Below are 26,491 nucleotides of genomic sequence, written 5' to 3'. Positions count from 1 at the left end.
CTTATCCAGCATGGAAATCAATGGAATAAGCATTCTGCAATTGAGCTATTTCCATATAGTCAGTCAATGCATTTCTAAACTGAACAGGAGATGCAGCAGTTCTGCCTTTATTTGTCACACAGGAGAAGGAAGGGTGATACTCAGTGGTTGCTGCTATGATAGTGACCTGGAGACAGCCATGTTCAAGAGAGAGTGTATGAGGAAAATGAGCAGCAGAATACAGTCCCTGGACTCCATGACACAGACTGATTTATTCAGAGAACTAGTGGGCAGGATCCCATGGGAGGCAGCTCTGAAGGGCAAAGGAGCTCAGGAAATCTGGCAGCAGGTCTTTAAGGACAACCTCCTCAATCATACAAACAGTTCCTCCTGAATACTCAGTAAAACAAGTAGATCTATCAGGAGACTGGCCTGGCTAAACAGGGAACTTATGACAGCACTCCAGTGCAAAAGGACAGAAATACAGGAAGTAAAATCAGGGATAGTCTTCAAAGCAGGAATCTGAAGAACATGCTCCATTCTTCCTAAACATGATGGTGTGCTGGGGGGACAACTAGACTGGTAACCACTGTTCAGATAACAGGACTTGGAGGGCAGAGATAATGCCTTGTACTCCACCTGAAGGCCAGTAACAAATGGAGTACTGCTGGGATTTATCCTGGGCTATGTTCTATTTAGTATCTCTAACAGTGACCTGAAGTATGGTCATATCAAGTTGGCAGGGGGCATCAAACTTGGGACCAATCATTACCCTCACGAACAGAGAGATCTACATAGGCTGCAAAGACTCGGCAACACAAACAAACCCGTCAATACTCAAAAGGCAAGTGTAAACCTGCATCTGGGAAGGAGCAGCGCCTTGCGGCAACAGAGGTTGGGAAATGACTAGCTGGGGAACAGCTCTGCTGGAAAGCGCCAGGAGCACAGCAGGCTAAACACGAGCCACCCCTGGAAGCAAAGGGGGCCAGCAGCATCCGGGGCTGGACTAGGAGAGCACCATCAGTAAAACAACTAAACGTTTTCCACCGTGAGGACACGGCGGCTACAACTCTGAGCAATCCGGCTTGACCTCCGGCTGGCCGCGGTGCCGAAGCGAGATGGAGCGACGGCCTCCGGCACTCTGCTCCAAGGCCGGTTAGCCGGTGACCCTGCCGGGCAAAGCTGCCGGCCAGCTCGGGGGGGCCCTTCGGCCGCGCTTCACAACGGCTGAGGTGCGCAGGAGCGGAAAGCGCGGACCCGCGCACCCCGCCCCGGAAGGGCCCCGCCGTGCAGCGGAAAGCGGCGCGCACGCAGCGCGGAGGCCGCACGTGGCAGCGGAGGTGTCGCGGCGCTCAGTGTCAGCGGTAGCGCCATGGCGAGCTGGAGGGACCCCTTGGACCGCGGGCAGGTATGCGGGACCAGCGCGACCCGGCGCTGCGGGAGCCGGGCAGGCGGGAGCGCGGCCGGGCCGGGCTTGACCTGCGGCTGCCGCCGCTGTGGTGCCGTTGCAGGTGAAGAAGGCGGTGGAGGCTCTCTTGGCTTTCTCCAGAAAAAAGGCAAAGGGAGACGCGCTGCTCCTCAACGAGAGCGAGAGCGTCCATGTCCTGGTGACGGTGTGGAAGGTCCCGCAGCTGGAAAAGGTCATCAGAATGTAAGACATTGATATCCGGCCCCGTGGTTACAGGGGTTGCTCGTGTCCTTTGGCTTGGAAAAGAACACTTTGCAGATTCTGAGCTTGAGGGGTTTGACTGCCACGGCCTTGTCGTGGGAGCTCCTGTGCCGTGACTGGAAACTGCCGGGTCAGAAGCTGCTTTGCCCCTACTTTTGGTATAACTGGAAGCTGGGCTGGGCCAGCTTTTTGCACGCAGGATACTGTTTCTGTTGGTTGCCGGTTACAGGGTATGTGTCTTTCAGTCCTTAAGCTTTAGAGACTATCTAGATATTATCTATTTCTATATCTAGAAAATATCTAGAATCACCTTCTTTGTCTTGACCCACCAGCACCAAATCATTAGTAATACTAGTTTCTTTTGATAACCAAACTTGAATGTGAATTAGAAGTCTTTTTTTAGACTGTAGCTGCACTACATTGGGAAAGTTTACATCCGTTTATCAGGGCCACGGTGTTATAACGTTTTTTCTAATGACTGGATGCAGCCACGGCATGAAGGGAGGAGCATGGAGGGTCTTCCTCCTAGGATCCGTGTGGTGAAGGCTGCTGGAAGGATAGAGGATTATTCCACTTTGTATCTGCCTGGAGCCATGGTGTCCCATGGTTTCAGTTTTAGAGTTCTGTATGCTTATCAACTGCAGGTTCCACTGAGAATATTTAGTAGTTAACAAAGTGTAAATACAGGCAGGTTATTAAAGGGTACTGATCTCCAGTGTTGTCTGAGTTCTGGGGAAAACTTCTTTCTCTTATTAGATACTTTTTATGCATCTCATATTCTCATTGTAGACCACTGCCCCATGGCATTCGACCAGAAACAGCTGATGTTTGTCTTTTCACAAAGGATGAACCAAATTTATCAGCAGAACAGACTGAAAATCTGTACAAGAAACTTTTACTCCGGAATGGGATCAGAAGTATTAGCCGGGTAAGGGAGGTCCTTGATGGTGTAATACAGTACTGTCATTTCTTTCCTTTTATACCACCAAAAAGAATACAAGTAGTTGTTCTTTTCTGCTGTTTAATATTCTAATTCTCATTCATATACTCTAGTAAGATTTTTCTGACTACTCAAACTGTGGTGTTTCTAAAATGCTAAGTTTACTGGGAATAATTTCTTTAGTTTGAAACAGGATTTTTAGTAATCAGGTACAATTTCTAGATAAATGTTCAATATTTAGCTTGAGTAATACCTGGGAAAACTCACAACGTTTGATTGTTTATTAAACTATGTAACATGTTATATTTAACCTTGATTTGGATGTTACTCATGTACGCAGGTTCTGTTTTGTGATGTGCAGTTACTATGCAAGAGATCCATGTTTTTTGATTCTTTAAAACAGTAGGAAATGGATACTTTTTGATTGTCTTTAACGTTCTAAAAGAATGCACTGTGATGGACTATCAGTTATGCAGCTTTAATCTTTGCAGTTCTGAGAAGCATTTCAGGTTGCATTTTCAGCAGCAGGGACTAAACTGGTGCTTGTGTTGCAGATCATCTCCTACAAAACCCTCAAGAAGGAGTATAAAATGTTTGAAGCAAAGCGGCGCCTCCTGAACAGTTTTGATCTCTTTCTCTCTGATGAGCGAATTAGAAGGCTTTTGCCCTCACATCTAGGAAAACACTTCTATGAAAAGAAAAAGTAGGTCTTTAAACTTTGGAAATCCATTATTGCATTATATTTTTTAAGATCAGATCCTTCTTAGTAATGGAGGAATTGGTTTTCTTTTGGGCTTTCTAATTATTTCCTTTTTTTTACCCCTCTCCCTTTCTGTTTTAGGGCACCTTTATCTGTAAACCTGAAAGCCAAAGATCTTGCCAAGGAACTACAAAAACATATCCAAGGGACCACACTCCCAGTTAACAACAAAGGGTGCTGTTAGTAAGTACAGATAGATTAATATATCACTTGTAGGATGGTTCTGTCTTAACTGTAGGAATTTTAAGTGAGTTATTTTTATTGCTTTAGTATTGAAAAAAAGATGTTAAGGGTCACCATTGCAAATGGGGGTCGTTTTGAACCTTTACCTGTATAGTTAAATTAGTAATTCTACTTAAGTTTTACTGTGAAGTTGAGGGGTTTTGTTTCTTTTTCCTTTTACCTAAGGAATTTCTAGGCACCTGTCACTGTCAAAGCACATGTACAATCTTAGTTTTAATCTAATATAATAATATTTTTCTATTTCCAGAATATTCTAGTCTAATAAGATTTTTCATGTATTGTGTATCTGAAAGGATCTGAATTGGCAGTAATGCTTTGTAATGTAAGGCAGAAGTTGCATACCCAAATGGGGAAAGATGAATACAGGTGAAGCCCTTCTAACTGCTATCACAAAAGATTTCTGCAATAGCCATCCCTCCTTTATGATAATTGCAGATAAGTGGGCTTTTTGCATTTCTGGGTATGCCTAAACTAAAGGAGTGACTTGAAATAAGTTTATTTGCCCATATATAATTATTATTTGTTTCTTCTCCCAGTACAATGCGCATAGGTCACACTGGGATGAAAGTGGATGAGATACTTGAGAATATCATTGCAGCAGCAAAAGTGATTGGTGCCAAGTTACCAAAGGTACTGCTGACTGACTGCGTTACAGACAAACAGGTTCCTACTTCAGCCTTCTTTTTACATAATATACTGGTTTTGTTTTTGCAGAAATGGAAAAATGTAAAACTTCTTCACCTCAAAACACATAAATCAGTTGCACTCCCAATATTCACTGCAAATATCTCCAACCTGGATGAGCTTGACAAACAGCCATCTCTCAAGAAAAATAAAGTAAAGGTAACCAAAATGTCTTCAAACTTGCATAAATTAAATCTAAATTAAATTAAATAATTAAATTTAGTTCTAGTTCTTTGGTTTCCTTCTATGCATTGTTAATTTAGGTTTCAATGCATTAGCAACTGATCCCAGGCTTTTATGGCTAAAACTGCCTCAGTGCTTCAAATACTCAGTTATAATAATGAAACTATAGCAACTCCCTTACAGATTTTAAAGCAAACTGGAAATAAATAAAGTATTTCTAGACCTAAACTCAAGGCACCTCAGATTCATTTTTAGAGCTTTGCTTCTCTTGTTTATCCATATTTGCCTTCTGAAAATACACTCATTAACATACATGTGGATTCTGATTATGCATCTGTTTTTTGCTGGTCAGTCAGTGGCATCTGAATAATTCTCAATCTCATATATTTGTGTATATAAGGGGACCTCATACTTGTTAAAAAATAATATTTGGCTATTCCTTTGTACTGAGTTCTGTTTATATTCATTTGTCTGAAATTAAATTGGGACTGTGAATATTCAGCTTAGAGACTGTAAGGTTGACATTCCTGTGGTTGTGAGCTACTTATAATAAATTTCTGCATATCATGCATTTTTTCATATTTTACATATGGCTGATTAGTCCAGGTCTATTGAATAAAAGTCTTTAATGTTGCTACACCATCTAATTTTTAACCACATTAAAACAGTTATTATACATTTAGAAATGGCATGGGGATTTGTCTGAGATGTACTTCTGATTAATTCTAGAAGGCAAAACCCAAGAAAACGAAGAGGACAGCTAAGAAACTGAAGCCAAGTCAGGTCACTGTGACAACAGAAAGTAAAGCTGCTGCTGGTACCCAGGAGCCTGTGAGAAAAGAAAAGATAGAAATAGTCCAAGAACCAGGTGATTGTGATGATGAAGAAATTCCACAACTGGTGCCTATACAAACAACAAGCTCAGCTGACCTGAAGGTAATTGTTGAATGATATTAAGAAACTTGCATCTCAGTTAAAACTACAGATTTTGAACTTCATTGCTCCTTGGGGAACAGTATGTGTTACCACACTTCAAGACTAGGGTGCAGTTCAGTTGAAAGTATTTGTCATTTGTAATGGTTTTCACTGATCCTTCTTCCTTAAAAACAGGAAATATGTTTCTTGGTGGAATGGTAATTTTTTTGTTTGTGTTAAATACAGAAAATGGGACCAAGTTCAGAAAAAGGTGACAATTTGGGCAAGAAAACCAAAACACTTCTTGGTAAGAGAAAGAAAACATCTCTAGTGGTGGATACTCCAAAATCAAAACCTGAGGTTACAGAAGAGTGCGCAAACTTGCAGTCGTCATCAAAAGAGAAAAAAGCCAAGCAGGTCAGTAAACCAAAGGAAGCAATAAAAGAAAAAGACATGAAAAAGGCTCCAAAAAAACCTGAAGCAAAGTCTTTTGCAACACCCAAAGCTGGCAAGTCACTACAGTCAGCCAGGAAGTCTTCAAAAGCACAGAAGCAGGCACCCAAAAAGGTGCGCGTGCCGCAGTCAGCATGAACGTTGTCTGTTGTAACATATTTTGTATCATCATTTTCAGTAGACAAATTTATTGATGGAGTAAAATACCTTCTTAGGAAATCTAATCCCAAGAGCTTTTTTTCAGCAAGATCTGTAATGATTCATTGGTTTCCTTCTAATTTACAAGCTGGGATAAATAAACTCACTGTCTCAATGGTCCCATCACCCTTTATCTTTTGCTGGCCCAAAGCAAAAACACTCAAATTTTTCAAGTGTCAGAGGGAAGAGAGGGGTTTATCCCGGGGGGAAAAAAGGCTGAGAAATATTTTAATAAATGCTGTCTTTCTGAAGCAAGAAGCAAGCGTGCCAAAAGCAGCAATCTGCATGTGCTTTTAAAGGTGAAAAAACTGCTACAGTTCTTTACAAATTTTTTCAGTATAATAAAGACAGGTTAACAGTGATTGGTGTTACTGCAGATATGTAGCTTAGCAGCCTGATACCAAGCCCCACTTTGTAATTTTTACCTGTTTTTACCTAGGGTATTTGTAAGTTAAAAAGGCACAGACAATTTTACTTTAACCATATATATATTTTACAACATCAAGCAAAATCTTACCTTCAGTTTTGGGCTGTATTTCTGCTACTGGAACAGTTGAGATTCCTCCATGATGGTCACAAAACTGTTGTTCTGTTCATCTGAAGAAAGCCAAAGGCTGTGTGAATTCCACTTGTGCCAGCCAAGTGAACTTGTCCTGATAAGGCATGAAAAATACATACTTCAGGACTGAAAGGTGATATGTTTGAAATTTTACACAACTGCCCAGTTATTCTCTGTATAATAACTTGTGTCCTTTGCAGAGTGAGAATGTGAGGCAGATTTGTGTAGTGGTAAAAACTCCAAATAGGAAAAAGTTGGTAAGAGACAAGATTAATCATCAGGAAGTAACCAGCCTACTTTGTCATTTAAAAAACCCTAAACCCTACCAAATCTCCTTTTTATTGTCATATCAACATATTGGCTACCTAGAAAGAAAATGGGTGCTAAATAAGAATATGAAAATATTCTCCTTGATCTGTGGTGTCAATTTTTTTTGACCCTTTTGCAACACTGACTTTTTGTAACTTTTCAACTGCTTTGTGAACCAGAAGGTATGATGGTAATCCCAGTAAACCAATAGCACTCACTGTCACTGGAAGAGTATCAGCAGTATCATTTAATGCACACTATTTCCACTCAAATGTGGAAGGTACCTATTAGGCCTGGTCATAGCTCCTGTTGGCTTGATATTTCTAGTTACTGGAACAGTGGCTTATCCTCATTGAATAAGGTGTTAGATGTAAGGCCCTTGTGAGAGCAGGCGCAGGAGATCCTGCATCTAAATACAGTTCTTGTGCTTGAGGATTTGGGAGTGTAAAAGGAGATGTATCAGGTCGTTGACACAAGGGTGAACTGAAATATGTCTTGTCTTTTACATAACTGTTTTGCTTACTGAATTTTACATCCTGCATTGACAGCTTGTTTCCTGTTTGTCAGCCTGAACTTGTATTCCAACTGCTCTTTTTAATCCTCCTCAAGCACAGTTAAAGGAGTCTATGTGCATTTGCAGATGCACGCTGTAACTGTCTTGCAAATCTCTGCTGTCTGCCACCAGCTTGCCTCCCCTTGCAAGTGCGGAGACCAAAGAAGCGGATGTTCATCTGCGGACCGCTTTTTTGAAGTGCCTCCCTTCTAGGGGGCCTGAGGTGGCGCTGCCTCAGCTGGAGCGGCTGAGCGGGCCCAGCCGTGTGCGGCTCACCTGGGGACGGTAGCGAGCGGTACTCTCTGAGAGCCCTCACCTCCTAAATGCCATCGGTCGCTACGGATCAGCCTTCGAGCCCCGCCGCGGCGGCTGGGGGCTCGGCGGGGCGGTGCGGGCGGCTGTGCCCGCCTTCATGCGCGCAGCGGCGGGGGCAGAGGCGCGGCCCGGACGTGCCCTCAGGTGTGCGGGGGGCGCGGCCTGGCCGTCCCCTCAGCGTGGGGGCGTGGCCTGCACCTGCCCGGGTGGGAGGGCGCGGCCCGGCCCTGCCCTCAGGTGGGCGCCGCCCTCGCCTCCCCTCAGGTGCGCGGCCCGAGGCGGCGGTGGCGCCGCTCCCGATGGCGGCCCCGGGCGGGCTGGGCCGCTGCGTGGCCGCCTTCTGGCTGGCGCTGGCCTTCGACGCGGTGGGGCTGGCGGTGCTGCTGGCCGGCGTGTTCGCCGACGTGTTCTTCTCCGACCTGCTCATCTACGCGGGCGGCATCGGCATCTTCCTCAGCCTGGTCTGGTGGGTGTTCTGGTACGCGGGCAACCTGGAGGTGCCGCCCGAGGAGCTGCGGGACGACGTGGGGCTGCCGGCGCCCAAGGGCCGCGGGGACACGCTGCTGCGGCGGCTGGTGAACGGCCTCAGCCTCCGCCTCACCTCCGCGCTCGCCCCCGCCCGCCCCGCCGACCTGGAGCTGCAGCGCGCCGGGGGCTCCCGCGGCCGCCACGCCGACCCCGGCAGGTGAGAGCCGGGACAGTGACGGGAGTCCGGCAGCGAGCTTTGGCCAGAGCCTGGGAGAGCTCTCCTGCCCGAGATTCGGTTTAACACCTGCTATGTTAAAGCGCCTGCTCGCAGCTGATGCTCCTTAAAATAAAAGTAGTGGGGAATCTCTTTCAGCTCAGATGGTAAAAAATCAGGTGGGAAAGATTGCACAAATGGGATTAGGCAGGGAAGACGCTTCCTGCAGCCGTCTAAGAACGGAGCAGGCGAGCAGGAGTGCAGCCCGGGGAGTGCGGTGGAGCTGGCATGCGGAGCCGCTGCCAGAGAGCGGCACGGGAGCCGTGGCGCTCTGAGCTGGTCCTCAGAGCCAAATCCTGCCAGAAATGGCCATGGACCACGAGCTCTCGGGAGGGGAAGCCCCCTCGTTAGCACCATGAGGTGGTGCTTTAATGGACAACAAGAAAGGTGAAATGCTGACTTGGATTTAACTTGGGGGCAGAGCTGTAGGTAAGAGGTTGAAACTCATAAATGCAATCATTAGTTAAACTGTTTGTCTTGAACCTCAGTCATCTAGAAAAGATGTGATAATACCTGATGTGTAAGGAAGTGTCTAGGTCCTATTTCAAAGCATGGTTGAAGAACGTGAAGCTTTTCAATATATCCTAATATGTTCATTTATATGGCATGTTCATTTAGGAAGAAAAGCATGCTTAATGCCTTGAAAATGTGTGGGGGGAAAAAACTCAAGCCTTCACTTCACTGTATAAAATCCTCTATTGAAGGAACTGTAAACACAGTTTTGTACTATTTGAACTGTTCAAAGATTTTAAACATCTTGCTGTTCTGATTCACTATGTACAAGATCAGCTTTTGCTACTTCTCCTTGAAACTAAGTCCTGAAGACACTGTTGATTTACAGAAAAGTTCATGTGAAAATTGTCTTCTTTCTTGAAAGTTATGAAATTTTTTCTTGAGAGAAAGTTTTAACAGTAGGGAGATTGAGTATAGATAATTATTCCTTAATAGAAAACTTGTAGGAGGCAGGAAAGAACAGCAGCAACACAACTTTCAAAGATTGTTACTGCTCTTTAGTTTATTATTAACTACACCTGCAATTAGAAAACAGGCTGTTGAAAATGAGCCATTCTGTTTTCAGCCATTCTTTTTTTCTGAATTGGGTCTAAAATTGGCAGGACCATATTTGCAGGGGAAGATTTACATTTATAAATGACCATGCAGAACCATTCCATCTAAAGATCATGGCAATTGCAGGTACTGAGCTCAGCAGATAATCTCCTGTCTCTGTAGGTGCAATGTGTGTACGTGGATATGTGTTCTGTTTTAATGAACTCCTAGTAGTGAAAGTTATCCCCTATTTTGAAATATTTCAAGTCTTATTCCTGACTGTAATTAGATTTATATGTCCTATAGGCATAAATAAATAAATATATAGTGATTTAATACAAGATATCCCAGCAGCTTCTGTTGCTACAGTAAACAAACTTCAGTAATGGTAATTCAGAAGGAACCAAAACGGGGTGTACAGCAGTTATGTTACATATTGGAACATAAACTCTATCATTTTCTTGCAAGGTGAAACAAAGGATAACAAATGGTTTCACTTTGAAAGATATTTTGGAGTTCCCTTTTGAAGTAAATTAAGTACTTAGTACTTCTCGTAAACAACTGTCTGAATCAGATCATTCCTTGCTGATAGACCAAATCCTTTCCCCATCAGGAGATATTTGTGAACTTAACCAAACGGGTTAAACATGTTTGGGCAGGTACTGTCTGGATGAGGAGGAAAAAAAAAACACCACCCCACATACACAGACACATTCAGAAACAAAAAAAACCCCCAAAAAATCCCAAAAAACCCCAAAGAAACAAAACCAAAACAACAACAACAACAAAAAACCCAACAAAAAAAAATACAAAAAACAAACCACCAAAAAATCCACTTCACATATCCTCACTTTACTGGCCATTTGGAAACCTTCTTGAGCATTAACATTTTGAAGTCATGGAAGGACCATTGCATGTTGTTCTGACTTTCTGTCTTAGAAACTGTATAGTAGAGAAAGGTGAGGATTCCCATGATATGGAAGGCTTCTGTTAAAGGAATAAGTAGATTAGGATCCTCAAGCCTGAAAAGGCTGTAAAGTGTATGTAGAATATAAAGTGCTCCAGAAGCCTGTGCAGTCACTATGGGGAAGGTATGAAGTGCTTGCCTCCCAAGGCAAAGCAGGAACAAGCTGACACGTGCCATGTAACTGAAGTGTGGGACTGCTTGACATGGGACAGTGGGACAGATAAAAATGTACTGATTGAAAAATCCAAAGGACAAAGTAGAAGATATATGATAAGGTGTTTGGCTTAGGAAGACCTGGGGCAGTCAGTGGCAGTTTGCATCCTGAGGAGATATTACTTGTGTGCCATATTCTTATGCTTTCATTGAGACATCACTCTTGGCCACTGTTGGAGATAGGCTGGTGACTTGATGGATCTTTTATTTGGGTCCCAACTGGCTGTTAAATATGAGGAAAAGATCTTTTATTTGGGTCCCAATTGGCATTTAAATATGAGGAAAAGTACTTTTACGATTAAGTAACAGTTTAGAGTTATATGGCCATTTGTTCTAAGCCTCTTTTGGAGTAACCTTTTCTTCATGTGTTATCTTCAGGATCTGTTGAAGACACGACTATTGACATTACTGCCCCAAAAAGAGGGGGAAATGCTGCAAATTATGGAAAGAGATGCCCTACTCAAAACAGTAGGATCCTCTCGTTGTGGAATAACCTCTGCAAGCATTGTGGACTCTCCATAAAATGGACACATGGAGCCATATCTCTGCCAAAAGCACCTATTTCAGTGCTGGACTGGATATACTTTGAAATGGTGAAAAAAGATCCCACAAAATCTTTTTGAGAAGTGAGAGCTAAAAGAGAATTGAACCTGATTCACTGAGATATCAGTGCAGCTTGTCATATAGATGGTTTTATCGTTTTGTTTTACTTATCATTATTTTTAATAACCTGAAAGGTTTGGATAAAAAGCTCTTGCACAATGAAAGCTCTTGCACTCTTTTTTACCAAGGTGTGGAAGTTAAACTTACTGTGAATTTTTATAATGCCAGTGCAATACTTTTGTTTGTAAGGGTGCTTTTAAAATGTCTATATTAAACTGTAGACAGAAAGCTGCAAATGTAGTAGAAGTTGTTTATAGTGTAAATACACAATTCACAGTGTCTCTTGTAAAAAGTTTCATTTATTCTGAAATAACCTGGAATCTGAGATTTTATAAGTAGACAAATAACACCAGTGATGTTGGCATACAAGTACATTCTTTGTAGTTACAAATGATGTAATATGATGACTCTTGCAAGAGGCATTTTTAGTCCAGTGATGTTGGAAATTATTTTCCTAATGCTGAAGCATTTGAGAGAGGGAACATGACCAAAAGAAACCCTGTTGATTAACAAGTACTCCAAGGCATTATAAAACATTAACAAACAGTAGCTGGAAAAATATTTATTTTAATGCTAGTGATACCTAAAATTGTGCTAATGATAGAATTGTGTGGAGAATTTCCTCAGGAGTTCTTCTGGTTTTGAACTAACATGAAGAGTTTGGTGCCACCATCAGCAAATACTGGTAGGTCTTAAAATTTCAATGCACAATTGTTCTATGCCACATCTCATTGAATACTAGATGTGGAATTAAGGAAAATATTTACTAAGAACACTGTGGCTGTACTTCCTTATGAACTCTCAAAATGTCTTTCAGTGTTTTCTTGTAAAATTACTGGAGTAGCTTATTTTCTTTGCATATTCACATTTTTAAATGTTTTCCAAATGCTCTATCTTTTAACAAATTCACAAGCACACTACACTTGAAGGTCTGCAGTATGATTTCTCCTTTACTAAGGAGGTGTATGCAACTTGTTTCCTTCTTTTAATGGAACTGCAATGTGACACCACTGCAGTGTCACAATGGCCTGATTAAAAAAACCAAACAAACCAAACAAGCTCCTCCCTTAAAACCTGTAGATCAGTTTTCATTTGCAATAATTTTTAAAAATTTCCTTTTTCTGAACAGAAAGAGATGCTTTTTCTGATTCCCCATAGTTTCACTTATCATGTGAATTGTGAGATATGGTGTTTAATAAGTAGAATGATTACTAGCAGCTATAAATTATTCCAAAACTCATACATGTAGTTTACATACTTATTCTGTGAAAACCAAAATTTTCTATTCAAGTGTTGCAATAATAATTACTGGAGTGAATTGAGCAGGCCTTTGCATGCCTTGTATATTACAATAATTAATCCTAAATCCAATATCAGTGCTTAATGATTGTTGTATGAGATGGTAGCTAGAGTGCAACTTCACTCAAAAGTTATGTGGAATTCCATCTAGTTTACTAGTATGAATAGGATATGTTTTAAAAATGAATATAGGAGCTGATCCATCAGTTAAGGAGGATGTTAAGCACAGAAAAGCACTAAAGCACTAGAAGGTTACTGAGATGGTGATTCCAAACAATGAGACAGACAGTAGTTGCTGTGTAGCAATGATACCTGTTGTAAGTATTGTAACTATTCTCTTTTGGAAAATTCATCCAGTTACTGTTTCATGCAATCAATTTGACTTCTAAACCAGGAAGGCTAATACTAAACAGAAACTGGGAATCATCTGCAGTTACACATTAACAAATATTTAACACTATTCTAGTTTCATGATATCCTTATCAGCTCTGCTCAATGCAGCACAAAGTCCATTCAAAGAACTTTTACATTGTTGACTGGAAGGAAGCTCTTGGACATGTTTAGAACTGCTTGCTGTTATTGAACAGAGTTGCACAGCCAAAAGAATTCCTCTAGCCATTGAGGAAAGGGCCATGCTGTTTAAAATCTTAGCCAAAATCACGAAGAACCAAACTAGTTCCAAAGTGTGGCTACAGGAGTCTTTTCCATCTAGTTAAGTCTTAAACCTAGCTCAAAATGTCATCCTACATTCCACTGAAGGAAAAACACCAACCCCCAGCTTCTAACTATATAGATGGATTAAGTTGTTAGACCTAAAACGTGGACTGTATCCACATTTTCATGTGGTATGTAGTGTCTACTTAAATGGGAACATCTTCATTGGGGAAAGATTAAATTATTAGTAATGCCCACAAAAATCTGTTTGATGTGACTTGTGAGAGTTGCTGGGAGTGACATAATTATTGCAGTAGGAGTTTGTGTAGAAAAGAAGCATAAGTGTATGACAAGGTGAGAGGGCTAAGGTCAAATCCTGGCACGTGTTGCTGTAGCTAGTTTGTGTGAGTGGGTGAAGTAAATTTTACATATTCAGCCAAAACTTTGAGCAGATTGGATTTTACTGAAGAACGACACGGGAAATGCAAGTCTCTGTTCATACTTACCCGGGTTACTCTAGCAGTAGAATTCGTGTGTGTATACAATGTTTTGGGAGAAAAACCAGTTACTAGCTCGAGACAGAAAAGTCCGTAATACATTTTGTTTAATGACTGGTGCTTTAATATAGACCCAGCCTACACCGGGAGGATGAAGACATCCAGAAATCTCACTTGAAGTTCTGTGCCTCTGTTCTAGCAGATCCATTATTACTTCCCAAGGTCAAACTCCACTTTGTTTAGAGCAGATTCTTGGCGCTCTTTAATCTCAATAAAGTTGTTCGGACCATTTAGTTTATCCCTTCGGATTGCAGTTTTTAGTTGATAACCCAGGCTGGCCGTGCCCTTGGTGTCACCTGTGCTGTGAGGGGCTGCCCGCGGCTCCCACCGCTCACGGCGAGCTGCCCAAGGGGTCAGGGAGCGCTCCTTGTGAACCATCCCGGGATGGGATCGCTCCACCATGGCCCTGGGGATAAATCTGGATTTCTGCTCACGCATCCCGGAACGCTGGGAGCGCTACCGGGACTCAGTGTTAAGACTAGAACAGTGACGAGAGTAGATCTTCCCGCTCCTCTTCATCCCCGCGTAGGGGCTAGAAACGCCCTCTCCGTGCCCCTGCCCGGCTGCCTCGGTCCGCCCGCATCACGGCGGGCGGGGGCAGCGCCCGGCTGCTCCTTCCCGGCGCTCCCTGTCCGCTCAGTGGAGCCGCCCGGCGGTGCCGCTCCGTCCCAGATCGCTGGTGCCGCTCCGAGCCCTCTCAGTTCCGGCCGGCCGCGCAGTTTCCGCCGGAGCGGCATGTGGCGGCGCGGGCAGCCGGGACGCGCCGGGCGCGGGGCGAGGCGCCGCTGGCCCCGGTAGCGGGCGCGGCCGCCACCGCAAGGCAAGGGTGGGCAGCGGGGGGGACCCTCGGGAGGGGAGCAGCGGCTCCTGCGGCTCTCCCTGCTGAGGAGGGGCCAGAGAGGTGCCCCGGGCCTCCGAGCGGTGCTCACGCGGCTTCCCCTCCCCGCAGGCGCCGTGACCATGCTGGGAGCGGACGAGTTCATCAGCTCCCCGCCCAGGAAGACGGTGCGGTTCGGGGGGACCCTGACCGAGATCCTGCTCAAGTACGAAAAGGTGACTGCGGCTTCTCGGGGGCCTGCGCTGCGTCCGGGCTGCTGGTTCCTGGGGTCATTCCCTGAGAAGACTCGTTTCGCCTTACGCAAGACCGTGCCTGAAGGCTTAGGGGAAAAAATTGAAGGCGGCTGAGCGTTGTAGGCTTGTGCCAGGCGGTATTGCTGTGCGAGCGAAAAGATTTCCCCCGTGAGTCAACCTGAGTGGCCGGGTGAATGTAAAGCCTGGCTTGTGCTAAAGTGTGCACGGGGATCCAGCTGTGTCTGCAGGGAGAGCAGCTGAAAATGAGCCAGCAGCCTCGCTTGTCTTCTGGACAACACCCTGTTACTGCTGCCTCAGCTTTCTGAGCTGGCTGTCTTGTATTCTTGATGTACCTGTTCGATAGTTGGTTGTTCAAATACATTTATGAAATTGGTAGTTTTTACTGAAGGAAAAAAAAAGTAATTTATTTATTTTTGTTTCCCCTGCTAGGGTGACACCACAGATTTTGAGTTGTTAAAACATCAGCTGTCAGATCCAGACATAAAGGTAAGACTTTGATAATCAGGGGTCTGATGATTTAAAGTTTGTCTGTGTGAGTGTAATCACCAGACAAGTCATTGTGGTGCTTACACAAATCCTTTGCGTTAAACATTTAAATTGTATTTAGCAGCTTCTTTTCTTTGCAGAAACCATCAGAATTAAAACTCTAAATGGAAAAGAAATGTCTATTTATATGCATACATAATCATAAATGGTCTTCATAAATGTTGTCTCATGCTTACTGACTCTGCTCTACCCTTTGAGGTTGTCTTTGTTCCAGATACCATCTTTTTAGGTCACTGATGCTTGATTATAGAGACACTTCTGTAGATCAGACTGATTTCTGACTTTCATAACCTAAGTTGCATTGAATTTTACCTTCTGTTCTCACTAAATCTGGTTTCATTAGGCCCTAACATACATAGGCATTTAGTAATTGTACCCAGAAGCATTGTTTCACAGCTCTTCTGTATAGCTACAAGTACCTGCCACATTTGCTGTTTCAGGACTTGAATGTCCCTTCTGATTAAAGTACAACAAAAGAGAAAATAAAATGATGATGGAATACCATTTCTTTTAAGTTCTGTATGAGGGAGGTTTCATGCCTTGCTCAGTCTGACTGAAGCCTTCGTGGCAGGCTGTTGTTTAGGAGTTGGCATGAATGTATTCTGCATTCAAGAACTTCCATTGGTGAGGGCAAAAACTGAAATTCCTTTCATGTTAGTGTGAAAACAATCTCTATTTACAGTCTTAATCGTTGACTTCTAAAGATTTTGCTATTTTCTGCTAATAGGTAGTACTGTTTATTGAAATAGTTAACCTATTTTTTTCTTCTTATTTTAAGGATGCCCAGATCATTAACTGGCTGCATGAATTTCGAGCTTCTGTTGCATATTTGACCAAAGAGCTTGAGCAACTGGTCAACATTTTGCTGGTAAATATCTGTTTGTTTGCTACATGGGAAGATTAAGAGTTTAGCACTCAAAACATCCCTCTTTGACGTCTTGGTCTTTGCTTACTTTTAGAAGCTGCCATGGTTGAGAAGGAGCCGAGAGGTAGTGGAAGAATATCTGGGCTTTCTTGGCAATCTTGTGTCAGCACAAACTGTCCACCTCAGGCCATGCCTCCGGATGATCGTGTCACAGTTTGTGCCCCGTAAGTTACTGCTCTCTTCCTCGCCTTTGCTTGCTCATCAAAATCCTAGATAGATAAGTTCTGTATAAATACAGTCCATAACACAATTAATTATTGGGTTATTGAGTTTTTTCATGTTGATTGTCATACAGACAGCTTTCTGTACCTAGTTTTGAGAAAACATATTCCAGGTGCTAATACAGATCCTGTTCTGAAGATGTCTTGGAAATCAATGAACTGTATAATATTTTTACTACTAAAAAACCAAAAGCTGAAGTGTGAGGATCATGTCAGATGTTTTCAGGAACCTCCTGGTTCTGTAAATAAAACAGTCTTTAGAAAGCCTTGTGGCTAATTTTGATGTTTTAGTCCTGGTGGAGACTGTTGTTCAGTGTGTTTGCTATTGAATTTGTTACCTATAAGATTTATACAATTTTGATATAATATTCTCATTTTTTGCTAGCTCGAATAACCATCAGAGAAGATGATGTGGATATTTCAGATTCTGATGATGATGATGAAAGTGAGTATAAAGGATATAGATATATATGCTGCTGTAGTGCCTTTACTAAAAAAGTATCCAGTGCATGTTGCTCCTTTTTTGCAAAATTAATTGAGCTGAGTTCAAGTAAAACATCAAGAAACATCCTTAAATTCCCAAGTCAGAGACTTTCTTGCACTTGAATCAATGGCGTGCTGACCCACTCCTTATTACTTTGAAACTGTTCCTGTTGGTGCTGTGTCTGTAGGAGTAGAATGCAGAGGGAAACACTCCTAGCCCTAGATTGTTTCAGGGCCAAAGAAAAGTTAGGAGTTGTTTGGTTTCTATTTTATTTACTTCAGTGTACCCCCCGGCAAAAGAACATTTTGGCAAATGCAGTTTCCTTGGGAATCTTTTCATTGTGTAGTTGATATGAACTGTTTTTACTGGTTCCTGATTTAGTTTTCTGTACCCAGGTGCATAAGAGTTATTTTTTCTTTCTCTAGACATTTCTGAAAACTTTGATACATGCCACAGAGCATTGCAAACTGTTGCAAGATATGTTCCTTCGTAAGTACAGAATCCCTTGGGTTTGTGTGCCCTTTCCTTGCACATTTAAAGCTTGGGAACTGATGGGTTTTTTCCTCTTAATTGGAAGTATAACACTTCATTTCATTGCATGATTTTTCCCAGTATTCACTAACTGGTAGAATGCTATATACAAACATTATGAAGTTTCTGTCAGGCATCAGCAGCTCAAAATCCTGTTAACAGAAATGGGAAGTAGGAAAAGTGTTGATAGTGGCTTCTGTATTCTGTAGTGATATTTGAAGTGGCTTCTAACAAGCGCATTGTGAAAATTTGCCACTTATTATCTGTCCAGTGATCCTTGCCAAACCACATTTTATACAGTTGCTTACCTTAAAATAAAGTTCCTGTGAAATAAGCTCGTTCCAGTACATCTTTAGAGTGCTGGAGTATTGGATTTTACCGGTATTACTGAACGGGACTGCCTTGCCTTGCCTGGTCCCAGCTGCTGACCAAAGAGCAGCACCAGGGGTCTTTTCTCTCCAGAGACGCCATTCAGTGCTTGTGCTCGCGGCTGAGCGCGTGGGGACAAGTCCGGGCATGCCCCGAGCTCCAGTGCTTACGGCTGGAGCTTGCTGATGAGGAGGGTCACTCCTCTGGCCTTCCTGAGCTGGAGAAACCTTTAAGGCGATGGTGAAGAAAGGAGCGGGTCCTGATGGAGAATTCTTAATCCAGAGTTTTTATTCTGGGCTGCATGGCCTCTGAATCCTGCAACAACTCCAACAGAGCTCCTGACCTTGTGCTGTGCTTGTCCTTTTAGCCAGGGGAGAAGGGGAGGGAACGCAGGGACCACCGACCAGGTACGGGGGAGGGGGCTCAGGTGAGAGGGACACCTGAGTTGTCAGGTGGGAGGGACATCTCTGGGTTGATAGACAGTGCCCAGCAGGGGCCAAGGGTGGGGGAAAGGAGAGGTGGCTGACACCTGGGGAAGGACCTGGGCAACTGAGGCAAGCCATGACATCACACCGCAACATTGGAGTTCAATATTTGCCAACCTATAACTTTTAGGTCTGATTTTTGGTTTTTAATTACTTCTAGGACACCACAGTTTCTCATGCCGATACTTGTGGAATTCTTTCCTTTCATTAATAAATCAGAAAGAACTCTGGTAAGAGCTGTGACTATTTTTGTTGATTTGTTCGCCTCTTTATCTATGTGTATAAATGTTCTGTACAGTATTACAACTGATTTGATGGCAGTCCACGCAGATTTTTGAAGAATATTGTTATATATATATAATAATTACATATATAGTAACCCTGTATAGGGTTGTGTCTCTTTAGTGTAAGGCTGTCCAAGCACTCTGAGTTCCTTGTGCACAAGCATTGTGCTCATCTTTAATGACATCACCACATATTTTTTCCACTGGATTGCTTTCTTAATCAGTGCACATCATGGACCTCCTAGTTGAGGAGTCTCAAAAATTTGACTTTCTGTTAACACTGTTATTGATACCAATTAATTTTGTGTTGTAGGAATGTTATGTCCATAACCTGCTGCGAGTTACTGTGTATCTTCCAACTCTGAGGCTTCAGATTCTGGAGCTTATTATTGAAAAGCTGCTGAAGTTGGATGTAAGTTTATTCTGTGTTATCTTTTATGGAAGGTTGGCATTAAAATACACCGAGTAGGAAATGAAATATGCTTCATTTTTAGACTCTACAAAAAATGCCCTTGTGGTCATGGGTATAAACCCAGCCAAATTTACACTTCATTCCCAGGATAAAGATGTTCCCACACTGAGGGTAACTGTATGGTGTTATACCCTGCTTGGAGTCTGCCAGAATCCAAATAACTGTCTTGTGGTGATTGGTGCTAATGTGAATGTGCTTCCCTTTGTGTGCTTGATTGGTTGTGTCATCTCTTTGAAGTAAGAGGATCTCTTTGAAATAAAAAGTCCTAAAAAAAGTCAGGAGGGCTAGCACTGTAAATGATCATGGATTTTTGCCTCACTGTGTAATAGTCTGGGGAGAGCGGATGCTGGGGAGGTAAAGTTTCAGAAAGTTTGGATTGTGCATTTGTGTATGGCACATCATTGCTTTTTAAAATGTTTATTTAGTTGAGGACAAAATGTAGTCAAGTACTTATTCATGTGGCTATGTCTTTTATATAAATAATAAAAAACCCGATTTCATATTATTGTCATGGTTTTATAGAAATGAATTTCTTGTTTGCAACTGTAGGTTAGCACTCCACAGCAAGATATTGAAGATGCTGAAGAAACTGCTAATAACTGTGCTAGTGAGGAAAAATCTACAGAGGAGGGACTTTTTGACATGGTTGGTTATCTTGTTCCATTAAAATTTTTTTAGTAAAATTATCACTTCTGAAGTGGCAATGAACTAAGTGTAGAAATTCATTATTACTTTGTTGTTACTGCACTGCACACTGCTCTTGAAACCTGAACAGCTGACAAATGGTAAATGTGTTCTCAGGTATTGAATTTATTCATGTAAGCACCCAGTGCTACAGCCAGCAAATCAGTTTCCTTATGTAAAAACACAAGCAACTGTGCAATAAAGCTAGTTAAAGGATTCATGAAACTTGGCTTAGTGTGCAAAAATTTCCTTGTACTGTATAATGAGATACTGCTTGTTTAAAAAAAAAAAAAAAAAAGAAATTTTAGCATATTGCTGAAAGATAAATTCAGTTTGACTTTTCCTGTAATTGCTGTCTTTGTGATTTGTGTATTTAAAAGCTGCATGTGCCATTTTATCTGCCAGGAGGAAGATGAAGACACAAAAGGAAACAAAGTTGTCTCTGCCAATAGTGAGAGAATGGCCCATCCGCTTGCAGAGCGCCTGGACATCCTGATGACCATCCTGTTCTCATACATTAGAGATGTTTGCCATGTGGATGGTGAGAACACTTGCTCTCTAACCAAATCTGTTGTTTTGCTAACAAGTGAGAAACATAAGAGGAGTTCTTTCTCTCTGTACTGCGAGATAGAGCAGAGCTCTGCCATTAGCAGGCTGTAGTCCACATTCCTGCCTCTGCCCAGGTGCTGGGAGAGGTGTAGTTAGGACTTCAGAGGTTTAGTCTTCACTTGGAGACATTCTGATTCCATTAACATGATACTGTATCCAAACTAATAGGCTATAAATGTTTTTATCATTTGCTCTACTTGAGTGTTAGAATTATGCATCCTTTGAACATCACAAGGACTGGAAGTAGATCAAAACAACCAGACACATCAATCAATTGGCTTTTTTACAGGAGAAAAAATAAGAAATAAATGTCTTTCACTGTTGTGTATTAGGGATTTGAATTCCTGAGATTTATGTATTTAAAACAACAGTTAGAAACGATTATGCTGTATCTTCACACAAGTCAGGTGATTTATTTGTGTTTTTTTCTTGCTCTTCTAAGCTAACACATTATTGCAAAGTTTGCATGTCTAGCAGCTTTATATATGTGCACACTCACACAGAGAGATTCTTCATTTACACCACCTTAAAAAGCAGTAGAATTGTACACCTGGATTTTAGATGTCAGATAAACTTGAGAAGTCAGGTTGACAGTTTTTCTTTACGTATTTCTTACTGGTGTAGAAATACATAAATACCACTTCTGCAGCATGAGGCTGGGAAAAAACCCCTGAAATGGCTCATTTTGTTCTGTTTCTTTGTTGTGTAGGCAAGCTTGACATCAGCAACACGAAGGATTTGTATCGGGATCTGGTTTCTGTTTTTGACAAGCTCATTTTACCAACCCATGCTTCGTGTCATGTACAGTATTTCATGTTCTACATCTGTAGCTTTAAATTGGTGAGTGAAAAACTGGTTTTAAAATGCGGTGTCCTCTGTCATTTCTGCATCTTTGTTTTGGTTTCTTTTACAAAACAGTTTTCTCTGCTGTAATTCTACTCTGAAGATAGCAAGTACATTAGTATCTTCACTTTCTTTTCCTTCTCTGTTACTCCTTTCTTTTTCTTTATGGTTGCTCTTCCCATGTTGTTCATAAACCACTTACAGATGGTATCTTAGCAAGTGTGAAGGAACAAACTTGGTTAGAACTGATCTCTTTGACAAGAATCAGTTGGACCCAGGATATGGAAAGCAAATTTCATCAGCATCCCAAAACTATTGCAGAGATGCTGTCTTGTTAGCTCTTTGATTTGAAAATCGTGTCTGTGTTTGTTTTTCCCCCACCCCTCCATTTTCCTATGTCTCTCAACAAGCTATTGTTCTCTCTTTTACAACTGAGTGTAGAAAAAGACACAGAAATGAATGCTCTCCCATCATGTGTAGGTGTGGTTATTTACTGCAGTTATAGGTAGATTTTTGTAATGGTTTGGTTATGGAAATTATGGGAATTGAGTATTAGAAATCTGTTGCTTAAACAGTGTCATCTCACAATTTCTATGTATCTTTTTTTCCAGGGATTTGCTGAAGCATTTTTAGACCATCTTTGGAAGAAACTGCAGGATCCAAACAATCCTTCAGTAATCAGGCAGACTGCTGGGAGTTATATTGGCAGCTTCTTGGCAAGAGCTAAATTTATTCCCGTTATGTAAGTTGTTTTCATACATGAGCAGAACCAAACAATTCATGCTATTGTGGAGCTTAAGTAGAGAATTGGTCTTCTATTCCCACTGCTTTGTCAGTAGGCCTGAATCAAGAGTCTTGTTCGTCCTTTCAACAATACTGGTTCAGTATTGTCTTGAAGCTTCCAGGAAAACACATGCAGGATGCAGACTGATGATTGCTGAGGTTCATGACTTGCTGTTCAGGGCTTCACTAACCAAGAAGTGCTGAGCATGGGTAGCTCGTGCTGACTTCAGGCAGTCATGGATTCCCAGTATCTGGTGTTTTCAGTACCCAGTGTTAGGCACTTTCTGCAGGCTCTGGAACAGAGAGATCATTTGTTCTAGTATTTTGATAGAGAATGGTTAAAATGTCTTCCTTTTTATGCACACCTTCTATGTTTTTGTGCTGTTCAGGGTGGGTGTGGTGACTTTAACATTGGAGTGTTGGATATTGGAATTACCTGGTGGACATGGGAGGCATTGCTCTGTATTACCTGTAACCAAGGATTCTGGTTGTTTATTGTGTGTTCATGGATTCATCTCTTCTGGCATCCTGTCCTTTCACTGTTTGGGGTTTTCAGTGCTGATTGATTCATTTTATGCTGAGATAAAGGAGAATGATTCTGTTACAAGCTTTCGTTCACACAGAGGTTTTCTTACTGATATTCTTGTAGCTGCTGAGATTTGTTAACATCTTTTCTACACCATTTTAGGTGTTATTTTTACACTTCTTTTTTTCTCCCTGCAGTACAGTAAAAGCATGTCTGGATCTTCTGGTGAACTGGCTGCATAAATACATTGATAATCAGGATAAAGGAACTAATGCCTACTGTGATGTAGCTCTCCATGGGCCATTCTATTCCACGTGTCAGGCAGTGTTCTATACACTTATCTTCCGTCATAAACAACTTCTGGATGGAAATTTAAGGAAAGGTGAGCATATTAGGTTTGAAAGGATTCATTAGAAGTTTACTGTTGCTATGTTTTATAGTGGCCAATTCAGTCAAGTATCTGATGGCAAATTTATGTTGCTGTGCTCTAAATAAAAGGAGGTGGCTTGTACACGTGTTGGGGCCAGACCTCCACTGTGAGAGTGCCCCAGGGTGTGCTTCTGTGGTGGTGTGCAGAGTGCAGGCATGTCACACTGGAAATTCTTAGAAATTAAGTTCAGTTTATATGATGTCTAACTTATATTTGCTAATTGTTCTTATTTTGAAGGTCTGTCATATCTGCAGAGTTTAAATTTTGAGCGCATTGTCATGTGTCAGCTAAACCCCCTGAAGATTTGTATCCCTTCTGTTGTCAACTTGTTTGCTGCCATTACCAGGTACCTGCTCATTTACTTCAGTAAAGCTTGGTAAAGGTTTTGTGTGTATCTAAAACCAGCACAGGGTTTTGTTAGGCACAGTCTTGAATATTACCTGAGACATAACACTGCCCATATTCCAGGTGTGATAAGTTTATTCCTGGGTCAGTTTCAATGGAATCCTGTAGTCCTATGAAATGGATTGCTCTGTGTTGGAGCCAGTGTGCTTGTACTTGGAATAAAATTTATAGCAGCTTAAAGGGGGTGAACAGACTCCTTACCTTGTGACTGTCTTGCAAACTCCTAATATCAGCTGGAAAATGGAAGATAGAAGTGATATTTATTCAAAAATTACTTTGTGTTTTCATACTTTCCATCTGAAAATCTTGCTGTGGGTCTGCTGGAAGTGCTTATCTTTTCTTTATTCCCTTTTTTAAAGGAAATACCAGTTGGTGTTCTGCTACACGATTATTGAGAGGAACAACAGGCAGTTCATCCCCGTTGTGCGGAGCGGCACCGGGGGCGACCTTGTGCAGACCTGCACCAACCCCCTCGACAGCTTCTTCCCCTTTGACCCCTACATACTCAAGAGGTAGAATTGAAAAGTGAACAACTTCTTTGTGCCTTCCAGAAAATAATGGATACAACCTGTAGGAAACTTTCAGTGTTTCTGCCATTCGCTTTCCTCTCTGATCCTTTGTACCTTTCATATTCTGCATTTCAACCAGATTGTCAAAGGTTTAAATTAAAATGTACCCCTACTATGAATACAATAACTCATTCTGTGCTTTGTTTCCTCTCTCAGATCAAAGAAGATCATTGATCCTATGTATCAGTTCTGGGAAGAGCTGAGTGCTGAAGATCTTGAGAATCTGAAGAAACCCATTAAAAAGGTAGTCTTTCCTGATCCAAACACAGTTCAGCTATCAGCTGCTTTTATTGCAGAATATTTTTTAAAGTAGATAAGAGTACACTATACATTTAGGGGAAACTGAGACTGAAATTTGGAAGCTTTAGGAATTGATCCATTCTTGCCTTGAGAGCACTTTTCCCTCTTCTGCAGCACAGGAGCCATCTGAAAGCTTTATGAATGTGCTCAGAAAATGGACATGGTAGTGTCACTGGGAAAACTATCCTGTAGATGTCATTCAGTTCCCATATTTCGTAATCAGAGTACATCTAATTCTCTTACCATTCCAGCTGGTTGTGGCAAGCACAGTGTAAATCCAGGTCTCTACTTGACAGTAGAAGATTTGACAGTATCTTCCTGCTCTCACTGATCCTTTTACATTTTTGCAGGGTACTTCTGAAGATGAAGACGATGACTTTTTGAAAGGAGAAACTCCTCAAAATGATGGTGTGGTTGAAATTGCACCAAATTCTTACGAGTCCAACACCCGGAGCCCTGTGAGCAGCATTGGCTCCCCTGCAGACTGTTACGTGCCGTACCCACTGTGACACAGGCAACCAGAAGGGAAAGTGTGGAATAGGTTGAAAATTGTGTGCAATGTTTTGCTCTGGAAAGAGACTTGAGCTCAACTTTCCAAACTGGCAAATGTTTAAGTAACTACATTTAAGAAAAATTACTGTTTCTTAGTCATCAGATTTCTACAGATACGTTATAGTAAAGTCATATGTTGCTAGAAAAGCTTAGAGAATAAATAGGGTGATATTTTACAAATTTCACATTGAAATGGTTTTTATGACTTAGAAGGATTTTTTTTAATAGTTTTTTCCAACTCTTCAAAATTTTGTTTACTAATCTTTCTCTACAAGATTTTATATATCAGGGGTGAAATTCTGGTGTTTCTTCCTGCGGATTTGTGTGGGGGCCAGAATTCCACTGTCAGTGTTCCAACTCTGATGACTTTTCTTGAGCTGGTTTCACAGTAATGGTGTAATCTCTAGTCCTAGGGTGCCATTTTTGGCACCCAGTGTAGGGCTTGAGAAAGTGGAAAGAAAAAAGCTGTACTGATTGCATTTGGGTTTCATTTACTCTGTACTGGGATAAAGCAGTCAGTAGCCATGTTGCTTGAATCTGCTTTCTAGAGGGACCCCTTTGGAAGTTTCCTCCTAAATTTGCCCTAAACCAGGAGATCTCTCAATAGGCAGAGTATGAATCCAGTCTGGCAGTGATTCTTCCACACACATCTCTTCAGCTTTTCCTGTCTGTAGAACCATACTTGGTGAAGCCACTTGCTAGTGGGAAGTGTACTCAGAAAGCATTATCCCTCCTTAAATCTGCAGCTGACACACACCTTTCCCAGCTAGGAAGGTTCAGACACGTGAAAGTGATGGTTGTTGGAAGTGTTGAAAATGAGGGAGTAGCTGAATGTATTATTTGTAGATAGTTTTCTTTGGGGTGCTTGTGAAGTGCTCCAAGACAGGTATTTATTTGCCAATTTGAAGTTTATATGTGAATGCTGAAAATAGAAAAAAAAATCTTCCCTTGTGGAAAGGATGTGATGGTGTCAGTGGTGTCCTTGTGTTGTCCATGTGTCTGTCAGTCAGTGTAGTTTCTCTGCAGAGGTTTCTTGTCTTCCTTTCATGGTCGCTGGCTTTTAGATTTGAGTAAGAATATAAACAATGGGAAAAAAAAGTGTTATTTGTGTAAAATTTAGTTGAAAATTTTATGTATTTAAGACTAAATTCCAGTTGCCCTTCTTTAGAACTTGGAGGTTTTCAAGACAAGGTTTTTATTTGGAGCCAATAAAGTTTGATGCAAACAGTGCAATTCTTAACATCCTTGAGAAAACCACATGTCTGTATGTAACTGAGGTGCCCTCTGTGGAGCCTGACTTCTCAAAGTTGGGGTGTTCATTCTGGCAGATTGCAGAAATGAGTTTTGGGGATGACACTACAAAGTGCATAAGTGGATCTGTTCTTCATTGTATGAACTGAAAAGTTTAGGTTTTAATTGTAGTCCTCTTTATTGTCAGTCCTGAGTAATGAACAATAGATTTCCATCTGAAATAATTGC

The 26,491-nt window shown here is 41.8% G+C and overlaps 3 protein-coding genes across 5 annotated transcripts; all 3 read left to right on the top strand.

Moving 5' to 3' along the window:
* Positions 1–1,230: 1,230 nt before the first annotated feature.
* Positions 1,231–6,279, top strand: RSL1D1 (ribosomal L1 domain containing 1). Its single transcript, XM_041462675.1, has 9 exons — positions 1,231–1,387; positions 1,491–1,630; positions 2,438–2,576; positions 3,143–3,291; positions 3,430–3,531; positions 4,128–4,221; positions 4,306–4,434; positions 5,188–5,394; positions 5,620–6,279. Exons 1-9 carry the CDS (start codon positions 1,352–1,354, stop codon positions 5,962–5,964), a joined length of 1,341 nt encoding a protein of 446 aa, XP_041318609.1. The 5' UTR covers positions 1,231–1,351; the 3' UTR covers positions 5,965–6,279.
* Positions 6,280–6,429: 150 nt separating this feature from the next.
* Positions 6,430–11,605, top strand: LOC121350901 (transmembrane protein 238-like). Its single transcript, XM_041462676.1, has 2 exons — positions 6,430–8,445; positions 11,108–11,605. Exons 1-2 carry the CDS (start codon positions 7,769–7,771, stop codon positions 11,115–11,117), a joined length of 687 nt encoding a protein of 228 aa, XP_041318610.1. The 5' UTR covers positions 6,430–7,768; the 3' UTR covers positions 11,118–11,605.
* Positions 11,606–14,603: 2,998 nt separating this feature from the next.
* RRN3 (RRN3 homolog, RNA polymerase I transcription factor) lies at positions 14,604–26,239 on the top strand. 3 transcript variants are annotated; one of them, XM_041462599.1, is made up of 18 exons: positions 14,604–14,722; positions 14,852–14,955; positions 15,424–15,480; positions 16,319–16,408; positions 16,500–16,629; positions 17,072–17,131; positions 17,596–17,659; positions 18,716–18,785; positions 19,153–19,251; positions 19,861–19,956; positions 20,401–20,536; positions 21,314–21,444; positions 22,059–22,189; positions 22,954–23,138; positions 23,424–23,532; positions 23,951–24,103; positions 24,317–24,404; positions 24,811–26,239. In XM_041462599.1, the coding sequence occupies exons 2-18, from the start codon at positions 14,863–14,865 to the stop codon at positions 24,967–24,969; spliced, it is 1,851 nt and encodes a 616-aa protein (XP_041318533.1). In that variant the 5' UTR covers positions 14,604–14,722; positions 14,852–14,862; the 3' UTR covers positions 24,970–26,239. The 3 variants fall into 3 exon arrangements, with proteins under 3 accessions (XP_041318533.1, XP_041318534.1, XP_041318535.1); XM_041462600.1 differs by having other exon boundaries at positions 14,609–14,728; XM_041462601.1 differs by lacking the exons at positions 14,604–14,722; positions 14,852–14,955 and adding an exon at positions 14,979–15,141.
* Positions 26,240–26,491: the final 252 nt, after the last annotated feature.

Source organism: Pyrgilauda ruficollis, unplaced genomic scaffold, assembly GCF_017590135.1.
Source record: "Pyrgilauda ruficollis isolate IOZ18807 unplaced genomic scaffold, ASM1759013v1 scaffold16, whole genome shotgun sequence".
NCBI lineage: Eukaryota > Metazoa > Chordata > Aves > Passeriformes > Passeridae > Pyrgilauda > Pyrgilauda ruficollis.
Note: the sequence above shows the minus strand (reverse complement) of the source record. Positions and strands in the feature narration are given on the sequence as shown.